Source organism: Scyliorhinus canicula, chromosome 23 (assembly GCF_902713615.1).
Source record: "Scyliorhinus canicula chromosome 23, sScyCan1.1, whole genome shotgun sequence".
In the NCBI taxonomy this organism is placed as follows: domain Eukaryota; kingdom Metazoa; phylum Chordata; class Chondrichthyes; order Carcharhiniformes; family Scyliorhinidae; genus Scyliorhinus; species Scyliorhinus canicula.
Window position 1 is genome coordinate 4,862,641 of NC_052168.1, and position 26,393 is coordinate 4,889,033.

At 49.3% G+C, this 26,393-nt stretch overlaps 1 protein-coding gene across 1 annotated transcript; it reads right to left on the reverse strand.

The window, feature by feature from the left end:
• On the reverse strand, positions 1-22,358 carry bcl2l12 (BCL2 like 12). The gene is made up of 7 exons (XM_038783853.1): positions 22,187-22,358; positions 14,896-15,099; positions 13,105-13,724; positions 10,729-10,860; positions 10,181-10,281; positions 5,490-5,753; positions 1-2,619 (listed from the first exon to the last, which is right to left on the reverse strand). Exons 1-7 carry the CDS (start codon positions 22,273-22,275, stop codon positions 2,572-2,574), a joined length of 1,458 nt encoding a protein of 485 aa, XP_038639781.1. The 5' UTR covers positions 22,276-22,358; the 3' UTR covers positions 1-2,571.
• Between the last annotated feature and the right edge of the window lie 4,035 nt (positions 22,359-26,393).

The following is a 26,393-nucleotide window of genomic DNA, read 5'->3' on the forward strand; positions in this document are numbered from 1 at the left end:
TCGAACCTGGGACCTCAGCGCCGTGAGGCGGTTGTGCTAACCACTATGCCACCATGCTGCCCGGGACTGATCACTGATTATTCAATAACTCCACTATTATATCATTGACTACCTGGCTGGTGGAAAGTGAATTAGAGGAATGCTGATCTTCTTCAGTAATTCCTGAACCATCACGTCCAGATTTCAGCTGACCACAGATTCAAGTCAAGTGTCCGTGGTAGGAGACCCTGGACGTCCTTCCTGATCTGGGGTAATAAATTAGCAGTCGATTACTGTCCATCACATCAGAGCAGGCTGAATGGGATGAAGATGTAATCGCAGAGCATACACCAAACCTTCACAACACTCGCCTCGGCGTTAAGCAAAGAATGGAATACCCCAATGGAATACCCCAACTGCTTCAACAAAAGTTGTGCGAGTGACGAAGGTGGAAAGTATGACCCTTGCTGAACCCAATCCTGACATGCAGGAGTCCTAGTTGTGGACAGTGAATGGTTCACCCCCCACTTCACTTTGGGTCAAGTGCCAAGGGATTAAGGTTCATTTGGCATTTAATGGGTTCGCCTACCTCTAGTCAGTACCAGCTCATTAATATCAGTCCACAATGTCAATGGAGTTTTGTTTTTTAGTTGAGAGTCAGAGTGGTGGAAAGCAGCATATCGTTCACAATAGCTTGGCGTACAAAATCTAGGACGCAACATGAATGGTGTGTATGCAGAACACACCAACACCTGGTAACCACGGTGATCAGAGTAAGTCACTGGCAATAACTGTAGAAAAGCCAAGAATGTTGACATGTGAAGAGGTATCAGTTGGCCATTCACGATCTATAGTGTTCAGGAAGGGCCCGCGACCTCTACCAGCCACATTCTGCGGCAAATACGGATGACCAGAATGGGAGAATTACTCATCCCAATTGTTTCAAACTCTCCCTCAGTAGAGTCTTCAAATTCCGTGTCAAAGAGGATACTGTACGAGTAAACGAACGGCCCCGTCAGCAATTTGGGGAGCAGTGCCCCAATGTGGGGTCAACAGCCTGTCCAAAATGGACAGGAAACAAGAGGTTAACTTCCACGACTGCTTCCCGTTGGGAATACAACAATACGTGAACAAATCTTCCACAATTTTACACAGGAAGGGAAAGATTGTGGAAACAACGGAGGAGGAAGAACCATTTTAGGTCAACACGTCCCATTGCCAAGAGCGAAACATCCCAGCTTCTTAAGAGATGTTCACTTGTGATGTGAATTCTCCCTCCTCCGCTACACTGGTACTAAACTAAGTAATGTCCCCTCACATCTCCCTTTTTTCCTTCATGTTTATACAGTAACAGATTAATAAATAGATGCAGGAGTGGTGATCCAATCTAAACACCCAGCTTTCATAACTTTACTGGTTTAATTTACTCACCGCTGGCCACACAAGGTATGGACTTATCAGAGCTTATTAATCAAACACGGTTATATACACTGCTACTTGCCAATTAAAGGCCCTAATTGAAAACCCCACACCTTTAAATTCTGACAATTAATGCTCCCTCATTAAATCTATTGATGAGAGAGTGAGGTAGATTTCCATGATCAATGTTTGGTATATTTTTCTCTCTGCCTCTTCGAAACCTCTGATCCTCTCATGATGTCACAAGCCCTAACCTTCAGCCTCTCCCCGTGCCTTCTCTGTGGCTGAGGGAGGGAGACATGCTGCAGAAGCTTTTCAATTTGCTCGCATCAGGTCAACGTGTGAGAATGACAAATTGCGTAGGGAAGAAAGGGTTTGAGATTTAGCCATCTTTCCAAGTGCTCTGCTGAGTGAAAGGTGAAAAGCTTCGACAGCATGTCTCTTTTTTCCCCCCCCAAACAATGTTCTGTAAACTTGTGCCGTAAACTAAAAGCACGACAAGACCAAAAGCTGGAAAGCAGGATCTGGCTGGCTAGTTCCTTCTGGGACAGCAGAGTAACAATGGGCTGAATGGCCTCCTTCATACTGCCATTTCTACGATCAACCCGGGATATCACTATGTGAAAACAGCTGAGCAATGCCTGGACAACCTGAAAGGCAAATTTAGAGTTTTCTTAACTAATATGATTTGCCATCAGAAATTCAAAGGTTATGTACTATAGGGACAAATTGCCTCAAGGCAGCTTTGGACTTTTGGAGAGGTAGCAAGAGGAAAATTGCTTCTTTAGAAAATGAGTGTTAAGTTACAGGTGGCATAGACTGCATCACCAATTCACTTGTATACAGTACAACCGTTGTCACAGTAACATCAGTAAACATGAAAATAGATGGATTTTTAAAAACATATCTCCTTAGGTAACGTCAGAGAAATAAAGGATGGGGGTCCAATTCCTTGTCCTTCACATGTTCCTTGAAAAGGTATCCACTTACTCATCAATCAGCAGCATGTGACTCGTTTGTTGTTCGATGGCTTCAACCCTGTTGAACACATTGGACAGTTTCTAGATTTGAAAAGTAGTTCCTACTTCTTCCTTCCCAGCACAATCGAGAAGCCAGGCCTCCCCTCCTTGGGAGGTCCGAGGTTTGATCCGAATCCCTTTTGTTTGGCAGGTCTCAGTCAATCTGGTGTTCAGACACATTGTCCAGAGGAAACACCATCGTCTGTCAAGAGGACAAGAAATAGGAGTTTCGATAAATTCAGTCAAACCCTCAAGTGCTCACGTTAAACGCCCTCAACTTCCCGTCTTCAAGAGAATACGATTCAGCGCGCATGTGGAGTGTTTAGTGGGAATTTCACTCAGTCACCAGTTTGACTTTTGCGGCTCGCTGCTCTTACCTCCATATCAGGCCATTTGGGCTTGATCACATGTTCTAGACTAGCGTACCAACTCCGCATTGTTGGGCAGCATCTCTTGGTCAGGGCCCCATTGGACTATGGAGGTGGATGTAAGAGCTCCATTGGCACTATTTGGAGGTGGGATCTCCTGGTGGTCCACGCCAACCTTTCTCACTCACTCACCCACCCCCACCAAAAGCACACAAAGCTAACTGGCCGTTGATTATATTTGCTGATTGTGGGAATGTGAAGCTAGGAAGTTGATTGCCACAGTTGCCAACAGTGACTCGAGTTCAGTTCTTTCTTTCTCTTTCTGTTTTGGGAATGGGGAAGGGAATCAATAGCAACAAGCTGGATATAAATAGCCCCCAGAATATCACAAGCTTTCTCATGATGAGATTGAGCAATTTAGGCCTAAACTTGCTCAAGAATGAGAGGAGATCTAATTGAGGTATAGAAGGTGCTAAACGGGGATTATGGGACAATTATGGGGCAATTTAGCCCGGCCAATTTACCTACCCTGCACATCTTTTTGGGTTGTGGGGGCGAGACCCACGCAGACACGGGGAGAATGAGAGAACGGAGGTCTCCCCTTGTTGGGCACTCGAGATGGTGAAGCCAGAGTTTTAGGCCAAGAGGTGGACGATTCAAAACAGAAATGAGGAGGAATTATTTCACTCAAAGGGTCATGAATCTGCGGAATTCTCTACTCCCAGAGTGCAGTGGACTCCGGAACATTAAACTCATTTGAGGTGAGAGATAGGTTTTTAAATTGGTAATGGGATGAAGGCTTATGGGGAGTGGGCAGGAAAAGGTGGAAATTAGGACGGGATGATTTCAGGCAGCACAGTGGTTAGCACAGTTGCTTCACAGCTCCAGGGTCCCGGGTTCGATTCCCGGCTTGGGTCACAGTCTGCGCGGAGTCTGCACGTTCTCCCTGTGTCTGCGTGGGTTTCCTCCGGCTGCTCTGGTTTCCTCCCACAGTTCAAAGATGTGCGGGTTAGGTGGATTGGCTGTGCTAAATTGCCCTTGGTGTCCAAAAAAGGTTAGGTGGGGTTTCGGGGATAGGGTTACGGGGATAGGGTGGAGGTCTGGGTTTAGGTAGGGTGCCCTTTCCAAGGGTCGGTGCAGACTCGATGGGCCAAATGGCCTCCTTCGGGCCCTGTAAATTCTATGATTCTATGATCAGCCACGATCGTATTGAATGGCGGAGCGGGATAGAGGGGCTGATTTGCTGACTACAGCTCGTTCTTATCAGACTAAATCTGACATCAAGACACACACAAGTGATATTTGGACAGCGGACTAGAGGTTTGGTTAGAGGCCGGTTTTAAGAATCATCTTCACGGAGACAGGTGGCGAGGATGTAAAGTAGAGCCGAGAGGAAGTCTTGGGTGGGAATTTCAGTGCTTAGAATCCAGAGAGCTGAATGCACCTGTAACCAAGGTGGTGCAGAGAAAATTGGAGGCACTCGAGAGGTCGAATTTGGAGGAGAGATCGGAGAGGCTGCAAGAGATAAGAGCGAGGAGCTGGGCCAGGCCCAGGAGGGATCTGAACACAAGGGTGAGTGTTTTAAAATCGGAGGAAAGGAGGAGGAGAAATCAGGAAACACAGTTTGGAATCGATAATCGGGTACAAATCTGAGAGCTCCCGGTTTGGGATGATATCCCTGTTCCTTCACTGTCACTGAAACTCAGTCCCTAACAGCACCGTGGGTGTACCTACGCCACAGACTGCAGCGGTTCAACCAGCTTCTGAAGGGTAATTAGGGATGGGCGCAATACTGACCTCGCCAGCAAAGCCCACCATCCTGTGAAAGAATGTAAAACAAAATATTTTCATCGGCTTAATTGGGGACCAGAGATCTTGACTTTTGCCCCTGGACTGGTGGATCCACCCTGACTAGAGTTGGGCGATTGTTTTCTCTTGCTGTGGTGCTCACCGAGACCGACAGATGAGGAAAATCTCTCACTCTTTGAGCTCATCTTTGATTGGGGTTGTGGTATCAAACTACAATTGACTCATGCCCTGAGGATACATTAGAAAATTGGCTGACAATCACTGGCCACTGAGTCGGAGGAAATAGATTCGAGCCGACGTCGAGCGAGAACAAGGTAGAGCCCACCGTGATGGCTTCCACAGTCGGATAGCCTGCCGATACTCAGCGGGCAGTGGAGCTGGAGGTTCTAGAGGGCGCAGGAATGCCTGGGCAGCACGGTAGCATGGTGGTTAGCATAAATGCTTCACAGCCCCAGGGTCCCAGGTTCGATTCCCGGCTGGGTCACTGTCTGTGTGGAGTCTGCACGTCCTCCCCGTGTGTGTGCGTGGGTTTCCTCCGGGTGCTCCGGTTTCCTCCCACAGTCCAAAGATGTGCGGGTTAGGTGGATTGGCCATGCTAAATTGTCCGTAGTGTCCTTAAAAGCAAGGTTAAGGGGGGGGTTGTTGGGTTACGGGTATAGGGTGGATACGTGGGTTTGAGTAGGGTGATCATTGCTCGGCACAACATCGAGGGCCGAAGGGCCTGTTCTGTGCTGTACTGTTCTATGTTCTATGAAAGAAGGGAGGGCCACTTGTTCTCACTGCCACGTCGGCTGTCGGGGCTTCGGCCCATCGGATTTTCCGAAGCCAACATAACCCCAGGAGGGAGGGAAAAATGAAACGGGGCCTTCTTTTAACGGCAGCGATGCGCACTCACCCATCCCCCGTTCTCCTGCAGCCAGGGAACAAACATGTCCATGTACTGCATGCTGTAGCCCATCAGCTGCTGTACCGGGTGGCTGCTGATCCCGGCCACTCTCCGCGTTAGCTCCATGGTCAGTGCGATCTTAGTGAGCTCAGGGCTGCTGGTCGGACCTTCGTGTTGCTCCTCAGCATTGGCTGTAAAGACTTCCACCAGCTGTGAAAAGCTGTGGTACGACATCCTGCTCATGGTGCGCTGAAGCATGGGGTCTTCCTTTATCTACAAAGCAAGTCACGTTTAACATGGAGCACGTTTCAACTTAAAACACCATATGCACATTTAAAAATAAAAATCTTGCATATCTCCTTACTTGTATCTTCATACTTTCTATCATCAGTTCTTTCTCTCAATGTCTTATTAATGACTGTTGCAGTTGAATAACAATAACACCGTTAACAGGTGATGGGTATTTGTACAGCTACAAATGGGGATGGCTGGGACACTGGGGGTGGATGTACTGTGAACCAAGTTAAAAAAACCCTCTCCAGCAAAGTAAGCTTGTATCTTCGTCAACCGGGACAGATTCAGTTAACGCTTTTCACATATTTTTTGTTTCAAGTTTTCTCTTTGATTACGTATACATTTAACGCAAACTAAATGGTGTACAGAAACAGAGAGGCCTGGAGGTACCTGTGCAATAGGCGGCCGGACGAGTTGAGAAGGTTATTAAAAGTAACATAACGGGCGGCACGGTGGCACAGTGGTTAGCATTGCTGCCTACGGCGCTGAGGACCCGGGTTCGAATCCCGGCCCTGGGTCACTGTCTGTGAGGAGTTTGCACATTCTCCCCGTGTCTGCATGGGTTTCACCCCCACAACCCAAAGATGTGCAGGTTAGGTGGATTGGCTACTTTAAATTGCCCCTTAATTCGAAAAAATGAATTGGATATTCTAAATTTATAAAAAAAAAAGTAACATAACGAGGGCGGCATGTGGCGCAGTGGTTAGCACTGGGACTGCGGTGCTGAGGATCCGTGTTCGTATCCTGGCCCTGGGTCACAGACCGTGTAGAACTTGTATATTCTCCCCATGTCTGCGTGGGTTTCGCCCCCACAACCCAAAGACGTGCAGGTTAGGTGGATTGGCGACACTAAATTGCCCCTTAATTTGGAAAAATAATTGGGTACTCTAAATTTTTTTTTTTTAAAGTAACATAATGGTCGGGCAGCACGGTGGCACAGTGGTTAGCACTCCTGCCTCACGGCACCGAGGTCCCAGGTTCGATCTCGGCCCCGGGTCACTGAGTGTGGAGTTTGCACATTCTCCCCGTATTTGCGTGGCTTTGTCCCCACAACCCAAAGATGTGCAGGGTAGGTAATAATAATCTTTATTGTCACAAGTAGGCTCTCATTAACACTGCAATGTAGTTACTGTGGAAAAGGCCCTAGTCGCCACATTCCGCCGCCTGTTCGAGTGCACAAGAGGGAGAATTCAGAATGTCCAATTCACCGTGCTAAATTGCCGCTTAAATTGGAAAAAATGAATTGGGTACACTGAATTTATTTTTTAAGAAGTAACATATCGGAGCTGTACACTTTTCATTTGATCATTTGAGGCACAGAATTACAAAAAGCAAGGAAGTCGGGCTAAACGTTTGTCAATCGTTGGTTAGGCCTCAGTGTCCACTTCCGGGCACCTCACTTCAGGAATGATGTCAAGACCTTGGAAAGAGCTGGGTGGGGATTTACCAGAATGGATGAGAGACTTTATGTGATGAGATTGGAGAATCTGGCATCTCTTAGGACGAGGGTAGGCTAAAATACGTTTAGTAGAGATGTTCAAAATAATAAGGTTTTTTTTAAATGGAGTAAATAAGGAAAGCTTGTTTCCACTAGTGGGAGGATTGGTATTCAGAAGGTACAGATTTCAGAAAATTGGCCAAAGATCTAGAGGGGAAGATAGAACATAGAACATAGAACAGTACAGCACAGAACAGGCCCTTCGGCCCTCGATGTTGTGCCGAGCAATGATCACCCCCCTAAACCCACGTAACCCGTATACCTGTAACCCAACAATCCCCCCATTAACCTTACACTACGGGCAATTTAGCATGGCCAATCCACCTAACCCGCACATCTTTGGACTGTGGGAGGAAACCGGAGCACCCGGAGGAAACCCACGCACACACGGGGAGGACGTGCAGACTCCACACAGACAGTGACCCAGCCGGGAATCGAACCTGGGACCCTGGAGCTGTGAAGCATTGATGCTAACCACCATGCTACCGTGAGGATGAGAAGATTTTTTTCACACAGCGAGTTGTGATCCGGAAGCAGCTGCCTGAAAGAGTGAAGGAAGCAGATTCAATAGGAACTTTCAAAAGCCAATCGGATAAAGACCTGATGGGAAAATTCCCAGGCTAATTTCAAGCAGGGGAGAGAGACTGATTGGATAGGTCTGTCGCTGAGCTGACACAGGCATGATGGGAAAAAGGCCCTCTTTCTGTTCTGTAAGAGAACTTCCTATGTAAACATGTCACGGTGCATTAAATCCTCCTGCCTTTGGTGGCACTGTAATCATCTTAGCTCTCCACCTCACAGCTCCCTTAGCCTGTACTAGGGCAGCAGGGTAGCATGGTGGAGGGCAGCAGGGTAGCATGGTGGTTAGCATAAATGCTTCACAGCTCCAGGGTCCCAGGTTCGATTCCCGGCTGGGTCACTGTCTGTGTGGAGTCTGCACGTCCTCCCCCTGTGTGCGTGGGTTTCCTCCGGGTGCTCCGGTTTCCTCCCACAGTCCAAAGATGTGCGGGTTAGGTGGATTGGCCATGCTAAATTGCCCGTAGTGTCCTAATAAAAGTAAGGTTAAGGGGGGGTTGTTGGGTTACGGGTATAGGGTGGATACGTGGGTTTGAGTAGGGCGATCATGGCTCGGCACAACATTGAGGGCCGAAGGGCCTGTTCTGTGCTGTACTGTTCTATGTTCTACTTCAGAGAAACACTTGGGCTCGAACAAGCTCTTCACTTCTCTACTTCTTCGTTTGCGATAAGTTTAGGGATTTACAATTAAATATCAAGAATGCATGACTCCAAAACAGAGAAGTGACTTATTAGCTCATCCAGAAAAAAAACCCATAAATTCATAAGATATAGGAGTAGATTATAGGCCATTTGGCCCATCTGCGTCTGCTCCGTCATTCAATCATGGCTGATACAACCCATTACCAAATAAAAATCTAACTCCTCCTTAAATTTACTCACTGTCCCAGCATCCACAGCACTCTGCAAATTCCACAGATTCACAACCCTTTGGGAGAAGTAGTTTCTCCTCAAATCCGTTTATCAGGTGTAGGTTCTTTACTCAGAGAGTAGTAAGGGCGTGGAATGCCCTGCCTGCAATAGTAGTGGACTCGCCAACACTAAGGGCATTCAAATGGTCATTGGATAGGCATATGGACGATAAGGGAATAGTGTAGATGGGCTTTAGAGGGGTTTCACAGGTTGGCGCAACATCGAGGGCCGAAGGGCCTGTACTGCGCTGTAATGTTCTATGTTCTATATTCTAATCCTAAGACTATGACGTCTCGTTCTAGAATGCCCCACAAGAGGAAGCATCCGCTCCACATCTAATTTATCCAAACTTTTTATCATCTTATATACCTCAATTTGATCTCCCTCATTCTTCTAAACGCTAGAGCGTATAGGCCCAAACTGCTCAATCTCTCCCTTCATACAACAAACCCCTCATCTCTGGAATCAACCGAGTGAACCTCCTCTGAACTGCCCCTAATGCAATTCCATCCCTCCCCAAATACAGGGACCCAAACTGTGCCCAATACTCCAGGTCTGGTCTCACCAATGCCTTGTACAGTTGCAGCAGCACTTCCTTACATTTATCCTCTATTCCTTTAGCGATCAACCCCTTTTCCCTCCAGCCTCACTTCACCATAAGGTTGCATCTGATCCTATCGAATGGCGGAACAGGCTCGTTAGGGGGCAGAGTAAGGTCTACTCCTGCTTTTTCTTTTCTTAGGTTCTAACTCCCCATGCATAATGCGGCGGCAGGTCGATCAGCAAACATAGACATTCATAAAGACAGTAACCAGGCTGAAGGGCATTATCAGGGGAAAGGAACAAAGAATGGGAAGAGGCCACTGAGCTCTCCAGCCTGTACCAGAATTCAATTAGAGAAGGTCTGATCTCCATCTCAACTCCATCTACTGGTCTTTGTTCTTTATCCCTTAACACTCTTGCCCAACAAAAATCCATCCGTCTGACCACCAGCCTCAACAGCTTTTTGGGGAAGAAATATTCCAGATTTCCATTCCTGTTACATTGCACGAAAGCAGGTTGGTTCTAATTTTAAGATTATGCCCCCCTTTGTTAGGAAATAGTTGCTCTCTTTCCACCCTATCAACACCTTTAACCATCTTAGAAACATCTGAATGAGGCCATCTCGATTAACCTCTACATTCAGGGGAATGCAACCCCAGTCTACGCAACTTGCCCTCACAATACAGGCCAACCTTCCATTGAGGGCCATTCTCCCCAAGCTCCGCTTAGGAATGACACCCTGAATGTTGGAAAGCAGCCCCGAAGCCACGGAAAAAGCTGGAAGAGGTCACTCCTCAGCTCTGTTGGGTTTGGACAACATTTGGCACCAGGGTCTCGGCCACCGTGCCGCCCCTCAGGCCGCATCACTGCCTCTCACCTTCTCGTCGATTCCGTCTCCTTGTTGTTGCAGCAACAGCACAATTTTCTCGATCATCTTCTCCTTGTCGGTCAGCGCGTCCTGCGAGAAGTTATTGTTCACTGAAAGAATTCAACGAGAGCAGGCGTCAGAGAGAGAAAATGCCAACCGACTCATCCTGGGGTAATTTGCAATCATTCCTTCACCATGCCAGCCAATCCGCCATTGCCCACTTTCGCCTGTCGGGTGGTATATCCAACTCACAAACCACTCCAAAGACTCGGGTTGGCTGGGAGGCAGGGGTCGTTTTTTTTTTTTTGGAACTTCTCTCTGCAAAAGTTCTCCCATATATTTGTTGGGGGAGTTAAGTAGGAACATTCAATCTGGTTAACTTACTCCCCCCCCCTCCCCCAAAACATCCACACTCCTTCGGCATCTTGTCCTCAGGTTCCAGACCTCCCTCCTCTCACCTCGGCTCCCAAAGCCACTCCATCGGGATCCAGAGTCCCGTCCGCCACTACACCCACCCACCCCACCCCACCCCTCCTCAGGCCCCAGACAACACTTACCTTTCTCTGGTGCATCGTCACTGATTGGGGTCAATGGGGCAACGTTAGTCTGGGCACAGTATTGCCGTGCCAACGTATCCAGTTTCTTGGCGACTTTGGAGTAGAATTCTACATTTTCATTTTTACCGGACCCTGGAAACAATGAAGAAAATCCAGTGAAAAATAGGATTGGGTGGTAACGACATTGGGTGGGAACGAATACAAGAGGGCTGAGAGGGCGATACAAAACTGCAAAACCCACACCAGAGTCTGTGACACAGCTCTAGTGTCAGCCCTGTCTCAGTGGGCCGCACTCATACACCCGAGTCAGAAAGCTCTGGGTTCAAATCCCACTCCAGATACTGGAGTGCAAAATCTAGGCTGACACTCTTGTTGCCATTGAAGGAGGGTGGGAATGTGCCCCACACTGTCCTGGCCAATACATATCCTTTAATCTTATCCCAAGTGTGAGAGCTTGCTGTGCACTATTTGGCTGCCACATTTCTTACATTGCAACACCGACTACGCTCTTACAAAGTACTTGACTAGTTAATTGAATTGAATGGCAGAATAGACTAGAAGGATAAATGACCTTCTTCTGTCCCAATATGACCCAGTATCACACTGGCCATTGTGGACAGCCAGTTGTAACAGAAACCATCAATGAAACCCATTTACTCGATCATTCTTATCGCAGCCAAACACTGGAACACTGGATCACTTGTTCCAACAACATGTTCCCTGGAACAGAAAGATTAACAGCACAGAAACAGGCTCGATTCATGCCAGCTAATGCCTCCTATGAGACCCTGCCCAACCCCCTCACCTAACTCAATTGACATATATTTCTGCTCCATCCTCCCTCATGTATTTATCCAACTACCCCTTCAATGCATCAATGTTACGAACATGTGAAATAGGAGAAATCGGCCGTTTGGCCCCTTGAGATATCTCCACCATTTGATAAGGTCATGGTGGATGGTCGATCTGATTGTGTTTCAAATTCTTCATTCCCATCTACCATCAAAAACCTTCGAGTCCCTCGCCCAACACAAATCTATCAATCTCTGCCTTAAAAATATTCAATTTGGGCGGCTCGGTAGCACAGTGGTTAGCACTGTGGCTTCACAGCGCCAGGGACCGGGTTCGATTCTGGCCTTGGGTCACTGTCTGTGCGGAGTCTGCACGTTTTCCCCGTGTCTGCGTGGGTTTCCTCCGGGTGCTCCGGTTCCCTCCCACAGTCCAGTGATGTGCAGGTTAGGTGGGGTTACGGGGATAGGGCGGGGGAGTGGGCCTGGGTAGGGTGCTCTTTCAGAGGGTCGGTGGAGAGCCGTTGGGCCGAATGGCCTCCCTCTGCACTGTGAGTGTACTCGATGGACCTGGCTCCCATCACCCTGCTGAGGCACAGAGTTCAAAGATTGCACAACCCTTTGGGAGAAAAGACAATTCTCACTGCTCCTAAAATGGCGACCCCCAATTCTAAACACCCCCCCCCCCACCCCGGTTCTGGACCCACCCACAAGAGGAAACATCTTTTCCCCGCCCATCTTGTCGAGGCCATTCAGGATCTTATAAATTACCCCTCACTCTTCTGAACTAAAATCTTATTCGCCTCAACCATTCCCTGTGGGAGCAGAGTTCCACATTCTTGTCACTCTCTGGGTAAGGAAGCTTCTCTTGAAGTCGCTAATGGACTCATTAATGACTCGCTTATATTTATATTCCCTAGTTCTGGTCTCAAACGCAAGACCCTCTTCCCCTATCCTGTCAAACCTTTTATGATCAACACCATCAATTTTTAGAGAAAATAGCTCCAGCCTGGTTAACATTTCCAAGGAACTCTTGCCCCTTCGCCAGTGCGTCTAATTCCTTTTATAATGGGGCATCGAACTAGACGCCGCACGCCTTAGTGCGGTCTGACTCGGGTTCGAAACAAGCTTTTAAAAATTCATTTCACGAGATGTAGGCGTTGCTGCCAATCCCTAATTGCCCTTGAACTAAGTGTCTTGCCGAACCATTTCAGAGGGGCAGTTACGAATCAATGACATTGCTGTGGTTCTGGGGTCATATGTAGGTCAGACCGGGTTACGACGACAGATATCCTTCCCTAAAAGGGACGTTAAGTGAACCAGATGGGTTTTTACAACAATAGTTTTCAAGGTCTTCACTTGTAATTCCAGATTTATATTGAATTCAAATTCCTCTAACTGCTGTGGTGGGATTCAAATTTAGGTCCTATGGGGTCTTGGATTACTAGCCCATTGGATCACTACACCACTGCCACCTTTAATGTTACTGTTGTGCTTTGCATGTCTATCAGCCTTGGAGAAGGGGTCTCATTTCTAAAGATGCTTCTACACAGGCTTCCCCTGGTTCTCGGAAGGACCAATTGCTCACCTATGTCCATGCGGTTCAATTGGTCGTCTATTAGAGACAGGGTGTTGGGCCGTGGCGAAGGAGGCTCGGACTCCTGGCTTTTCTCGGAGGAATGATCCACAGTTTTCCCTTGTGACGGTTTCTTAAACAGATTTAAAAACCTCTGACCGCTGCTCTTCTTGAAGCTATGCTTGATGCCTTCCTGTGTAGCGACTTCCTTGGCAACGGAGGACACAGAATCCATTGACCCAACCGCACAGGCTATTAAAGGGTTCAGACTCTTCTGCCTCTTCAAGGAATTAGCCTTCGGATCAGCTTTGTAGCTGTGCTTCGTGGACCCTTGCGCTTCAAGAAGATCTAAAGAATCCTTGGACTTCTTGTTGGAGTCATCGCTGCTGCTCTTCTTCTTCCTTTGCCTTCGTATTAGTCTTTTGATGGTCGTTCTGAAGCCATGTTTTTTCTCTTCGGCCTGGGCGATTTCCTCATCAGACGTATCCCATTCGGTATCCTCCTCAGCTCCTTCCGCTCGCTTCAAACTCTTCTTTTTCTCCTCCGGGTCTCGTTCCAAAGTCCCCTTTTGATTCGACTTTCGCCGAACGTGTGCTTTCGCAGTGACGTTAGAATCCTGGCCCTCGGGGGTCCTTTCAAAAAGAAAAGTATTAAATAAATGGACACAGTAGCAAAGTACCAATTAAAAGGCTACGCCACACCAGCGGCCAAGGGAGGTACATCTCTGCAGTTTGGCAGCTCCCCGTAAATTCCTGCCTTTGGAGGAAATGCAGGGGGGTGGAAATCAGGAAGAAATGACTGGGAGCATTGGTTCTTGCAAAGAGCAAACATTTGGATCAGGCATGAAACAGTTTGCCTCCTGACGGAGTGGAAAATACTCACAGGCGTTCCTCGTCACCCTGGTACCCTGCCGCAAGGTTAGGACTTCCACTGGATAAAAAGTCAGAGAATCTCTACAGCCATTCAGCCCATCGAGTCTGTACTGACCCTCCAAACGAGCACCCCCCCGCTCAATCCCACCCAACCCGCTCATCCACGGATACTAAGAGGCAATTTAGCACGGCCAATCCGCCTAACCTGCACACCTTTCGACTGTGGGAGGAAACCGGAGCACCCGGAGGAAACCCACGCAGACACGGGGAGAACGTGCAGACTCCGCACAGACAGTCATCCAAGGCCAGATTTGAACCTGGGTCTCTGGTGTTGAGAGGCAGCGGTGCTAACCACCGTGCCGCCCCTGGTCCACGGTTTTGTTTGGCAAAGTGCTGCGGTAGTTTGCCTTCTGCAGTCTGGCTGACCTGGAAACTTTCCCAACTCTTACCGCCTGCCATCAGGCCTATTGGAAGGATTTACTGGCTATAACACCCATTTGGCCACGTTATGACGGCCATGGCCATCAAGCAGGACTTGAACCTGAACCTCTGGCCCAGAGGTAGGGAGGGACTCTACCCAATCTGCCACAAGCTCTCTGCCACCCATAGCAGGACGAGCAGAAAATCCGGGGTATTCACCTTCCAGGCCTTCCGTGCCCGGTGGGCACTGTGGGTGTTTTATCCACCCCCCCGAAAACATCAAACCAAAAGGCGATTAAAGTTCCCTTTCTTCATCCCTTAACTCCTGCACTGTAGCTCAGTTTCCAAGCTCTGTCCTTGCGGAAATGGTTTGGTTTGACTCGATGGGTAACGACCCCAGGAACATCCTACAATCCGAACAGTGGACCCAGGAGATACTCGCGCCCAACCCCCAATCCCCCGAGCGAGGCACAGAAAATCTTCGAGATGGGGGAGAGAGAGAGAGACTTACTTCGAGATGAACTTCTTGGCGTCGTGGTAATAGCGACCAACGTGCCCAACTTTGGCAGCTTCGTTGTGCATCATCATCCTCCGGAGGAAGGCCTCCATGACCAGCTTGGTTTCATTCTTCAGGACTATAAGGCTCTGCATCTCCTCTTGGTCCAGCTTATTCTCCGTCATCCCGGGATCGAGCAGGTGTGTTCCCATTTTGGAGCTAAAAGAGGAGGAAAACAGAAATAGGCATCGCCACTCTTTACTCACCAATCAGATTCATCAAAAAAAAAAGGAGAAAGTACTTGTAAGGAACTGCAATTTTTTTAAAAAGGCACCCAAAATAATTAGTTGGTTCCTGGTATACAAAACTAAAAGGAAAGGTCTGATTAAACCCTTCCCACTACTGAATTATTGGGCTGGAAGCGAACTCATTTCTATAGCATCTGTTTTATTTTATTTTATTAATAAATTTAGAGCGTGCCCAATTATTTTTTTCCAATTAAGGGGCAATTTAGCGTGGCCAATCCGCCTACCCTGCACATCTTTGGGTTGCAGGGGTGAGACCCACGCAGACACGGGGAGAATGTGCAAACTCCACATGCACAGTGACCCGGGATCGAAGCCGGGTCCTTGGCGCCGTGAGGCAACGGTGCTAACCACTGCGCCGCCATTATACAGCATCTTTAATGTAATAAAACATTCCAAGGTGCTTCAGAAACATTACAAAACAAGTCGCTTAGGTAGATCTTAAGGCAAGGTGACCGAAAGCTCAAGATTTTCAGAAGCGTCTGAGAAGAAGAAGGAAAGTCAAGCAGAGATGCAGAGATGCGTAGAGAGGGAATTCCAGAGAAGGACCCACGGCAAGGCCACAGCGATGGAGCAGTTATAATTGGGAACACACGGCAGCACGGGGGCGCAGTGGGTTAGCCCTGTTGCCTCACGGCGCCGAGGTCCCAGGTTCGATCCCGGCCCTGGGTCACTGTCCGTGTGGAGTTTGCACATTCTCCCCGTGTTTGCGTGGGTTTCGCCCCCACAACCCAAAGATGTGGAGGCTAGATGGATTGGCCATGCTAAATTGCCCCTTAATTGGAAAAAATGAATTGGGAACTCTAAATTTATTTTTAAAAAAATAAAAAAAAATAATAGGGAACACACAAGAAACCAGAAATATCGGAAGCTCATGTTTCCCATGAGCACCGTCACCTCCCTTCCAAATTTTCTCCCCATCTCCCCTGAAATTGGAACGGTGAAGAAGCTCCTAGAATAGCGTCTACTACCCGGCCCTGGTGTCGCTGAGGGAGTTTCAATGGCCACAAATGGCTAAACAGAGAGGAGATAGTCCCTCCATCCACCACCTACTCCCCCTGTGGCCTTTACACACACAGACACACACACAGACACACGTGAGGTTAGATGGACTGGAAGCCAAATTGCCCCTCGGTGTCCAAAGATGTGCAGGTTAGGTGGGTTTACGTTGATAAGGCAGGGAGTGGGCCTAGGTAGGGTGCTCTTTTGGAAGGTCAGCGCAGACTTGATGAGCCGAATGGCCTCCATCTGCAGGGAATCTATTGACCGTCACTGTAGAGTGCAGGGAACAGGATGTACAGATTTCACACACCCCCCTCCCCTCCCCCCCCCCCCCCACACACACAGTCCAGGCCAACAGTATAGAGGGTGGTATCCTTACACATTTGATGTTAAACCGAGGACGTCTTTTTAAAAATAATTTGTATGGGGGATGTGGGCGTCGCTGGCTGGGCCAGCATCTATTGCCCATCTCAAGTTGCCCTTGAACGGAGTGTCTCCCTGGGCCATTTCAAGAGGGGCATTTTATTCTGTGGGATGGGGGGGGGGGGGGGGGCGGGGGGGGAGAACAGTTATCAGTTTTCCATGATCCTGCGGAACATACAATGAAAAACGCTGAAATGTGGTTAAACTTGCTGCGCAAGTAACGACTGTTTCGCACGTTGTATTGAGAGGAATGACGTCAGAAAATTCCTCATCTAGCAGGCAGTAGAACTCAGTTTGTACCAAAAGTTATAGAAGTTTGGTTAAAGTAGGTGGAACCACGCTTAGCACTGCTGCCTCACGGCGCCGAGGACCCGGGTTCGATCCCGACCCTGGGTCGCTGTCCGTGTGGAGTTTGCCCATTCTCCCCGTGTCTGCGTGGGTCTCAGCCCCCACAAACTAAATGATGTGCAGGGTAGGTGGATTGGCCGCGCTAAATTGCCCCTTAATTGAAAAAAAAGAGAGAACTGGATACTCTAAATTTAAAATAAATTTTAAAAACTATTTATATGATGGAACAGGTTTGATGGGGGGAGCTGTAAAGTTGTTTCTACTTGTGAGGGTGCCCAGATCTAAGGGTCATCAGCATAAGGTGGGCACCGATAAATACAATAGGGGATTCAGGAGAAACTCCTTTACCCAAAGGATGGTGAGAATGTGGAACTCGCTGCCACAGGGAGTGGTTGAGATGCGTGGCATAGATGGGTTCAGCTTCAAAATTTGAAAAGGTAGAATGGGCAGGGAGGTAGGTGGTGGTGGTGGTGGGGGGGGGGGGGGTGCTAGGTGTGTCACTCACTCAGAGAGCTGGTGCAGACACCATGGGCCAAATGGCCTCTTTCTGTGCCAAAACAATGGCGACGTTTAAGGGAAACATGCAACAAGGGAGAAAGAAATAGAAGGGCACACGCTGATGGGGCGAGATGAGTTCGGGTGGGAGAAGGCTCACGTGGAGCACAAATACCAGTATGGACCAGTTGTGCCGAATGGCCTGTTTCTGTAAATTCGATTCAATTCCGTATCACCGTGCCGAGCTGACATCGATTCAGGGAAGAACTGTTTTGGGGACCCTTGTTCCTCTTTGAATAGAACATAGAACAGTACAGAACAGGCCCTTCGGCCCTCGATGTTGTGCCGAGCAATGATCACCCTACTCAAACCCACGTATCCACCCTATACCCATAAACCAACAACCCTTCCCCCTTAACCTTACTTTTAAGGACACTACGGGCAATTTAGCATGGCCAATCCACCTAACCCGCACATCATAGTGCCTTCAATGCATAGAAATATCCCAAGGTGCTCAAGGAGAGCATAGGAATTTAATAGACTCTATACCAACAAAGGAATGATTAACAGAAAGTCATTTGGTGGTACAAAACTTGAGTGTTGTTGAAAAAGAGACCTGTCAAAGCTTTTTAACCTTGCACTTATCAGGTCAAAAGGGGAAAATGACAAATTTAGAAGCGTGTTGATTGGCTGGCAAGTCCCAACCAATTGCCTCTACCAACCACAGTCCACTTGCCAACCAATCAGCATCCTCGTTTCTTCAAGTATGAATTGTTGTTTTCCCCTGTACACTGGTATGCTTGCGAAGTGGCCTGATGAGTCCAAGGCAGAAAGTTTCGACAGGTCTCTCTTTTCAGGAATGATGAGCACTTGGCCACAAGGTGGGCGTCACGAGGCAGCTTAAAGGAGGAGAAGGGATTACCGGGTGGGATAGGTAGGGCCACTGCCTAACCTCTGAAGTGAAGGGGGACAATTCTGACAACTCAGCCCTCCCTCGAGGTCAGCCGCCCGAATTCTGGAGCAGGTTCTGAAGCCACAACCGCGTGCCTCGGAGCATCGAGATGAGCCAAGCTGATCCCAGTGGTTACAAGTCTGCCTCCGATGGTAGGGAGGGGAATTGGAAAGTGGCATAACCTGGGTGTGCCGTGCCCGCCGCCCCCGCCTCCCATTGGCACCGAGCGAAACATGCCCAGTGAGGGTGTGGCAATGCTGCATCTGGCGAAACACTGCGGGATGAAAAGGGTTAATCATAGAATTTACAGTGCTGAAGGAGGCCATTCGGCACATCGAGTCTGCACTGGCCCTTGGAGAGATATTCCTACCTAAGCCCGCACCCCCACCCTATCTCCGCAACCCAGTAACCCCACCCAACCTAACCTCTTTCGGACACTAAGGGGCAATTTAGCACGGCCAATCCACCCAGCCTGCCCATCTTTGGGCTGTGGGAGGAAACCGGAGCACCCGGAGGGAACCCACGCAGACACGGGGAGAACGTGCAGACTCCGCACAGGCAGTGACCCAAGCCGGGAATCGAACCTGGGACCCTGGCGCTGTGAAGCCATAGTGCTAACCACTGTGCTACCGTGTCTCCCTATGATTCATCCGCTATGCTGAACCCTGTGATTCACCAGTCGCTGACGTGTTCTTGTGGTGGGGAGTCAGGCAAAGGGTGGACTGTAACCACAGACAGTAAACAGGAGAGGACTGGCAGGTTGGAACACGCAGAGCAATGGCGCGCAAGGAATTTCTTTTGAAAAATCAGTGACCGTAAAAGAGGAAATCACTTCAAACTTACGCAAGGCTTCGTAAACACGTATGTGAGGGACTGGGGGTGGGAGGGAAGAGTCAGGACAGGAAGACGGGCATGTGAATAGATTTGGGGAGGGACTGGAGAAAAGTAGTTTTTGTTCAGATCTGCAATAATGACGCTGGATGGACCGTCCCACGGGAGGAGAACACAAAAGGGAGAATTTTCACTCCAGCCGCTGGAGAGCTGCTGCTGCTGGATGGGGGCCACCGATTGCCCGGCCCAGGGGCGTTCCCCTACACCACAGGGGGGGGGATGGCGCAGACCAAAAGTCGAGACTGGGATTCAAACCGGTTCCCGGATTCCCAAGGATCAGTGACGGCGAGAGTCATTCCCAGAGCACTCGGAAAAGGCAGCATCTTTCCCCAACCCCAGGACTTCCCCCAGAAGGGTTTAACACCCCCCCACCCCCGCAATGCGGAATGCTTTTCGAAACGTGTGCAGGTTCGCGACTGTGCCGAGAGGCTGCAGTTCCAGCAATCAGTCACAACACTCTTCCCCCCCCCCCCCCCCCCCCCCCTCCCCCCCCCTCCCTACAACTGAAATACTTCCACCCAGCCCGCTCTGGGCTGTTTGCGGAATCAATCTCAGTCGGAATAATTACTTGATGCCCAGAAATTGTAGAGAAGGCTGGCTTTTCCAGGGAACCTGTTACAACCCCCAGGGTTTCTCAAAGCTTTTAACAGACAGCCAAGTACTTTTCCAAGTGCAGTCATTGTTCTAATGTAGGAAAAGTGGCGGCCACTTTGCGCATAGCAAGATCCCACTAACAGCAAGCGCGGTAATTCGGTCCATAGGGTTCCTACAGTGCAGAAGGAGGCCATTCGGACCATCGAGTCTGCACTGACCATCCAAAAGCGCACTCTAACCTAGGCCCAATCTCCACCCTATCCCTGTCACCCCACCCGGGGACAATTTAGTATAGCCAACCCAGCTAACCCTGCACATCTTTGGAATGTGGGAGGAAACCGGAGGAAACCCACGCAGGCACGGGGAGAACGTGCAGACTCCGCACAGACAGTCGCCCCAGGTCGGAATCAAACTTGGGCCCCTGTTACTGTGAGGCAGCAGTGCTAACCGCTGTGTCACCGTGCCGCCTCGTCTCAAGCGTGGTGGTTGACCAGCGTACCTCTGTCGATAGTGGCCATGGGATCTTTCCCCACAGAATCCTTGCAGTGCAGAAGGAGGCCACTCGGCCCATTGAGACTGCACCGATCCTCTGAAAGATACTTAGGCCCACTCCCTCGCCCTGTCCCCGTAACCCTGCGCACAGATCATGGCCAATCCACCCAACCGGCACATCTTTTTCAACCTGTGCAGTTGGTTCCTTGGTTTATTATTCAGAGGACAGCTCCTCGGCAGCACTGCACTCCCTCAGTACTGCGCCAGGAGCGTCAGCCTCCATTTCTGTCCTTGGGAGTGGGGCTGAAACCACAACCTTCTTACTCAATGTGAGAGGGCGCCCCACTGAGCAAAACGTGATGATTGCACAGTTAGCATGCAAAAATAAAAGCCATCATATGAACAAGGAGCAGGAGCAAGCCCATTCAGCCCCTCGAGCCAGGTCCGCCATTTAGAAACGGTCATGGCTGATCTGATAGGAACCTCAAATCTGCCTCCCGCCTACCCGGGCGGGTCGGTGGCACAGTGGTTAGCACTGCTGCCCCACACTACAAGGGACCCAGGTTCGATCACGGCCTCGGGCGACTGTCTGTGTGGAGTCTGCACGTTCTCCCATGGCTGCGTGGGTTTCTGTCGGATGCGGTGGTTTCCTCCAAAGATCTGCAGATTAGGCGGATAGGCCATGCTAAATTGTCCCTTAGTGTGCAGGTTGTGGGAGGAAGCAGGAGAGTAGGCCTAGGTAGTGGGCTCTTTCAGAGGGTCAGTGCAGACTCGATGGGCCAAATGGCCTCTTTCTGCATTGTAGGAATTCCATTCTATGGTACTCCCCCCCACTCTGATAACATTTCTCCCATATTATGGTCACTCATCCCCAAGGGCTCTCTCACAACTAAATTGCCAACTAATCCTTTGTGATTGCACAACACCCAGTCCAAGATGGTCTGTTCCCTTGTTAGTTCCTCAACGTTATTGGTCCAGAAAACATCCCGCGTGCACTCCAGAAATTCCTCCTCTACTGTACTGTGACTAATTTGACTCACCCAATCTGTATGCAGATTAAAGTCACCCGTAATCACAGACGTTCCTTTACCACATGAATCTCTGATTTCCTGTCTGATGCTATTCCCAACATTACCCCTGCAGTTTGGTGGTGTGCCTACTACATCCAACTAATGTTTTTTGCCCCTCTGTGTTCCTAAAGAGGTTGTTAACTGAAAGCAACCCGACATTAAAGAAATCTTTGCAAGTTGCCGTATCCGTGGAACTAGCAGCGAAAGAGGCTCAACAGCAGAGTTCAAGCACAAGATGCCGGCTGAAACTCAAACGCAAACACAGGCTCACACTTCATGGGTCTGCAGACACCAGGCAGATTGTTGGTGCAAAGTAACCATGTGCAGACATTGGGCCAAAAGGGCCTCATGGCGCGCGCGCTTTGTTGGAAAAAGAAGCAAGCGTCAAGGAAATGTTGCAGGAGGCAAGAGCTGAATAAAACACACGGCAGTAATTATACCCAGGTGAAGAAAGAAGTCACAGGAAATATTTTTGGAATAAAATGGTTCTATTAATTATCGTGTGGGAGGAAATTCACTTTACTGACGGACCATCGCCCACGAACAATGATTTTGGATCTCATACCAGGATCCCAGCACTGGTAACGAGCAGGAGGCAGAGGTGGGCATTGCTCTGGTCAGCACACGGATGCACGGTCAGTCAGTCAAATCTTCATGGGATCGCAGCTGGACTCTCCCCAACTACCTGCACCAAATAATTTGTCGATAAGCAGGTCGTGTGGAAACATTCTCACTTTGGGCAAGTAGAACACATTCCTTCAATCGCGGGACAGGCGAAGAAGCAAAGCAGAAGTGATCCAGTACTGACAGAGGTTACGGACATGGTCCTTCGATGGAAGACTTCATGAACAAACCCTGGATTGAAGCCTCATTCCACCTGAAGACTTGAGGAAACCGCACGGGCAAATTGTCTCCTCTGGGGAATGAGAGACATGATTCCACCATTATTAAGAAAATGTTTCGCAAACCAATTACACGAAGGCCTCTGTGGTATTGTTTGGATGAAGGAGATGGCCAGGGGCTAGATGCTGAGATCGAGAAGGGGGAGGAACGTGTTTGTTTTGTGCAAAAGTACAGAACCTGCCACCATTAGCCCCATTGCACCCGAGAGGCTTGGCAATGGCCACATGTTGATTACACGGGACGGTTTGGGGGGGGCGCGCGTTTCTCATTTATTCGATGTTCACTCAAAACGGCCTGAAATTGCCAACATGAAGTCAACATTGATCGGAGAAAACAGTTGTGAGACTCGGTGAAATCTTCAGCAGATTTGGTTACCCTGAACAACTGACGAGTGACAGTGGGCTGCAGTTCATAACTCAAGAGTTCATAAACAACTTGAGAATGGAATTCAGCACATCCGGTCCACTCCTGATCACCCTCCACAAATGGGCTGGCAGAACGTTTTGTACAGACGGTGAAACGTGCGTTAAGAGATAATCAGGGGACAAAGTTCATTGTCCGTTTAAGTCAATTCTTGCTCATGTACAGGAATACTGCGCGCTCAACAGCCCAAGTTACTCCGCCGTTGCAAATGGTTAAACGGCAACTACGCATTCGATTTGCTAAAATCATCAATGAGAAAATAAATTGTTGAGGAAAAGCAGCTGGATCTGGTCATACAGCGGAAGAACAAGGCGGAACGCATGCTTTTCACCAGGGTCAACAAGTTATGGCTCAAAATTGCATCACAAGAGAAAAGTGGATTCCTGCCACCATCTTCGCACAGACAAGACCGTTCTCCTACACCACACAATCGGCAGACGATGCAACATGGAGAAGGCGCGCGCATCAACGTTCAGCGTCACCAAAACCGACACGAGAGTCCAAAACCAACTGTGACGAGAGGCGAGCTGGACCTTCCCGAGAACTTGATCCCAACCAACTGGGGAAATTCAGCACCTCCGTCGCAAATCAAACACCGAGTCCACCACAGATCACTACGTCGTTCCGGCTCAGGTAACCGCCGACGGCGATCGCACCGAGCCAAAATATCGGAGGTGGCATCAAGCACTAAAGACCAGAGGCCCAATGTTCGTCGACAACCGCACAAGAGAACGACGACCTCCGCAACGTCTGACGTACTGGCTCTCGCCGTGATTGATTGCTCACGCTGGGAATTGATAATGTTATACAGTTTATTGTTGTCAGGGAAGCGCTATGTTCCCCTCAGCGTTTCCTCACGAGCAGCCTTGCAAAGGAATAGGAGCACGCTAAAAGAGAACGACTGTGTGACGCCATAGTCAATGGCCGTTTGTGCGGGCAGTCGAACATGGCAGCGTGCCGCATTAACATCTTCTAAGTGAAGCTCTGCGTTTTGGTTGAACCTCCAAAGCCAGGAGACTCAATCTTGAATCCACCACAGAGGGAGGATTTGAAGACAAGTCAGGGGGGATAGCAGATACAGGGCCTGGTGAACGGTCTCCCTCATTCACGTTTATTGCTGGGATCAGGACGAGGTCATTCGGCTCCTCGAGCTCTTCTGTTATATCGTGGCTGACCTCTCAACCCCACTTTCCCGAACTTGCTCCGCACCCCTTACCCAGAAAAAAAATCTATCGATCTCAGTCTTGAACACTTTACTGTCAAGGGACAAGGGATGGTGGTGCAAGGCAGGAGGAGGTGGCAATGCAACAAGTAGTCTTTTCCCTACAGGTGTGACCAAAGTGACACGCAGGTAAAGCAAGGGCACGGGGAGTGGCGTGTGTGTTGACTGCACACAACATTGGCCAAGAGCGCTGTGCACTCCCTCCACATCCAATCAAATACAGGATATTCCTGTTGATTTTACCATTTGAACTCTTCTGACGGTTCGATCAATATGAAAATGAAATGAAAAATGAAAATCGCTTATTGTCACAAGTAGGCTTCAATGAAGTTACTGTGAACCCCTAGTCGCCACATTCCGGCGCCTGTCCGGGGAGGCTGGAACGGGAATCAAACCGTGCTGCTGGCCTCTTGATCTGCTTTAAAAGCCAGCAATTTAGCCAAGTGAGCTAAACCAGCCCCTGGTCAATATACGAATGACGAAACATTTTCTATAACTCGTGATGGGATATTCAGCTCGTATGAAATGCATTTAATCTTATAGATGGGGGGTCATTTTTAGTGAACAAGTCCAACTTCAATCTTGTGACCCCTGAGACGGGGGGGGCCGTACATGCGGCCCACTCGCTCACCTAGGATGCCCATCACTGGTCCGGAGGTTTAACATTGGGGGGGGGGGGGGGGGGGGGGGGGGGGGGGGGGGGGGGGGGTGCAAGTTCTGACCAGAAAACACACCTGAAAATCCTTCCTTCCTAACTCTGGGATGCAGATTTCCTGCTTAATTTCAACAATTGAGCAATTGGGGTGATTAGCCTATCTAAATGAGGGGCGTTTCCCCAATTCATCCGACAAATAACCTCCAACCCAACAGATTCAAGAAACTAAAAAGGAGAGAAATAAACTTCCTGCCCTCCTGGAAAAAAAATGAAGATTTTAAAAATGTGTATTGGTGTATTTTTCTGGAATCAGTGTGACTGAGACTCTTAACCACCAGCGGCTCGCGTCAGTCAGAGGGAAGGGAAACTCATTTCACTATCCTCAGCCACAACTGAAATAACTGCGTATTTGAGGTGTTCTGCTCCTTGGGAAGTTTAAATGCCGTAATGCGGAGGGGGAGACAGATTAAAGTTTTGCTCCAAGGACATGTTTGACAATGCCCCCGCTGCCACATCTATCAAAGACAGGAGGGGTGGAGAGAGGTTATAAACCGGTGTCTTCCCCTTGCCCAATCTCAACAGATCGCGCGCACTTCGGATTTGGTGCTGGTTGAAGCGAATGAGGGGGCGGCACGGTAGCACAGTGGTTAGCACAATTGCTTCACAGCTCCGGGGTCTCAGTTTCGATTCCCGGCTTGGGTCACTGTCTGTGCGGAGCCTGCACGTTCTCCCCGTGTGTGCTCCGGGTTTCCTCCGGGTGCTCCGGTTTCCTCCCACAGTCCAAAGATGTGCAGGTTAGGTGGATTGGCCACGATCAATGACCTTATTGTCCAGGGATGTACAGGTTAGGTTATGGGGTTACGGGAATAGGTTAGGGTGGGAGGGGGAATGAAGATGGGTCGAATGGCCTCCTTCTGCACTGGACGGAGAATGAGAGCGAGAATCACTGAAGGAGGCAAGAAAAGGTTATTGGGTCCCTGTCCACAGTGTAGAGAAATCTTGTCAATCCCCCCTCCCTCAATTTCCTTTTCAAATCTTTAATCGTCTCCTTTTCTACTAACCCTGTGGACAATAGATTCCACCACCACCAGGCGCTGTAGAAACCCCCCCCCCCCCATTATCACTTGTCTGAAACCATAAGCCTGTGTCCCCCTATCAGCTCATGGGAATAGATTTTCTTTGTCTACCTTATCGAAAATTGACAAAATCTTGGACGCTTCTATCAAATTTCTCCTCAATCTGCTTCACTCCAAGGGAAACAATCTGCTTCCTTAGGAAAATCCCTCGTCCCCTGGAACCAATGTCAAAACTCCCCCTCCCATAGCCCCACAATTTCAGAAAATCCCTTCAGTGCAGAAGGAGGCCATTTGGCCCATCGGGTCTGCACCAGCCCCCGGAAAAGCATCCAACCTCGGCCCACGCCCCTGTCCTATCCCGTAACCCCTTCAAACCTTTGGACGCAAAAGGGGCAATTTAGCATGGACAATCCTGCATATCTTTGGACAGTGGGAGGAAACCGGAGCACCCGGAGGAAACCCACGCAGACATGGGGTGAATGTGAAGACTCCACACAGTCACCCGAGGCTGGAATTGAACCCGGGTCCCTGGCGCTGTGAGGCAGCAGTGCTAACCATTGCACCACCGTACAACCCAAGATTTTCAATCAAACCTTGAAGCTAAAATGTTTTGAGCCGAATCCGGGTTTTCCGGAGGGTCAGCAGGAGTTCCCTGCCGTACA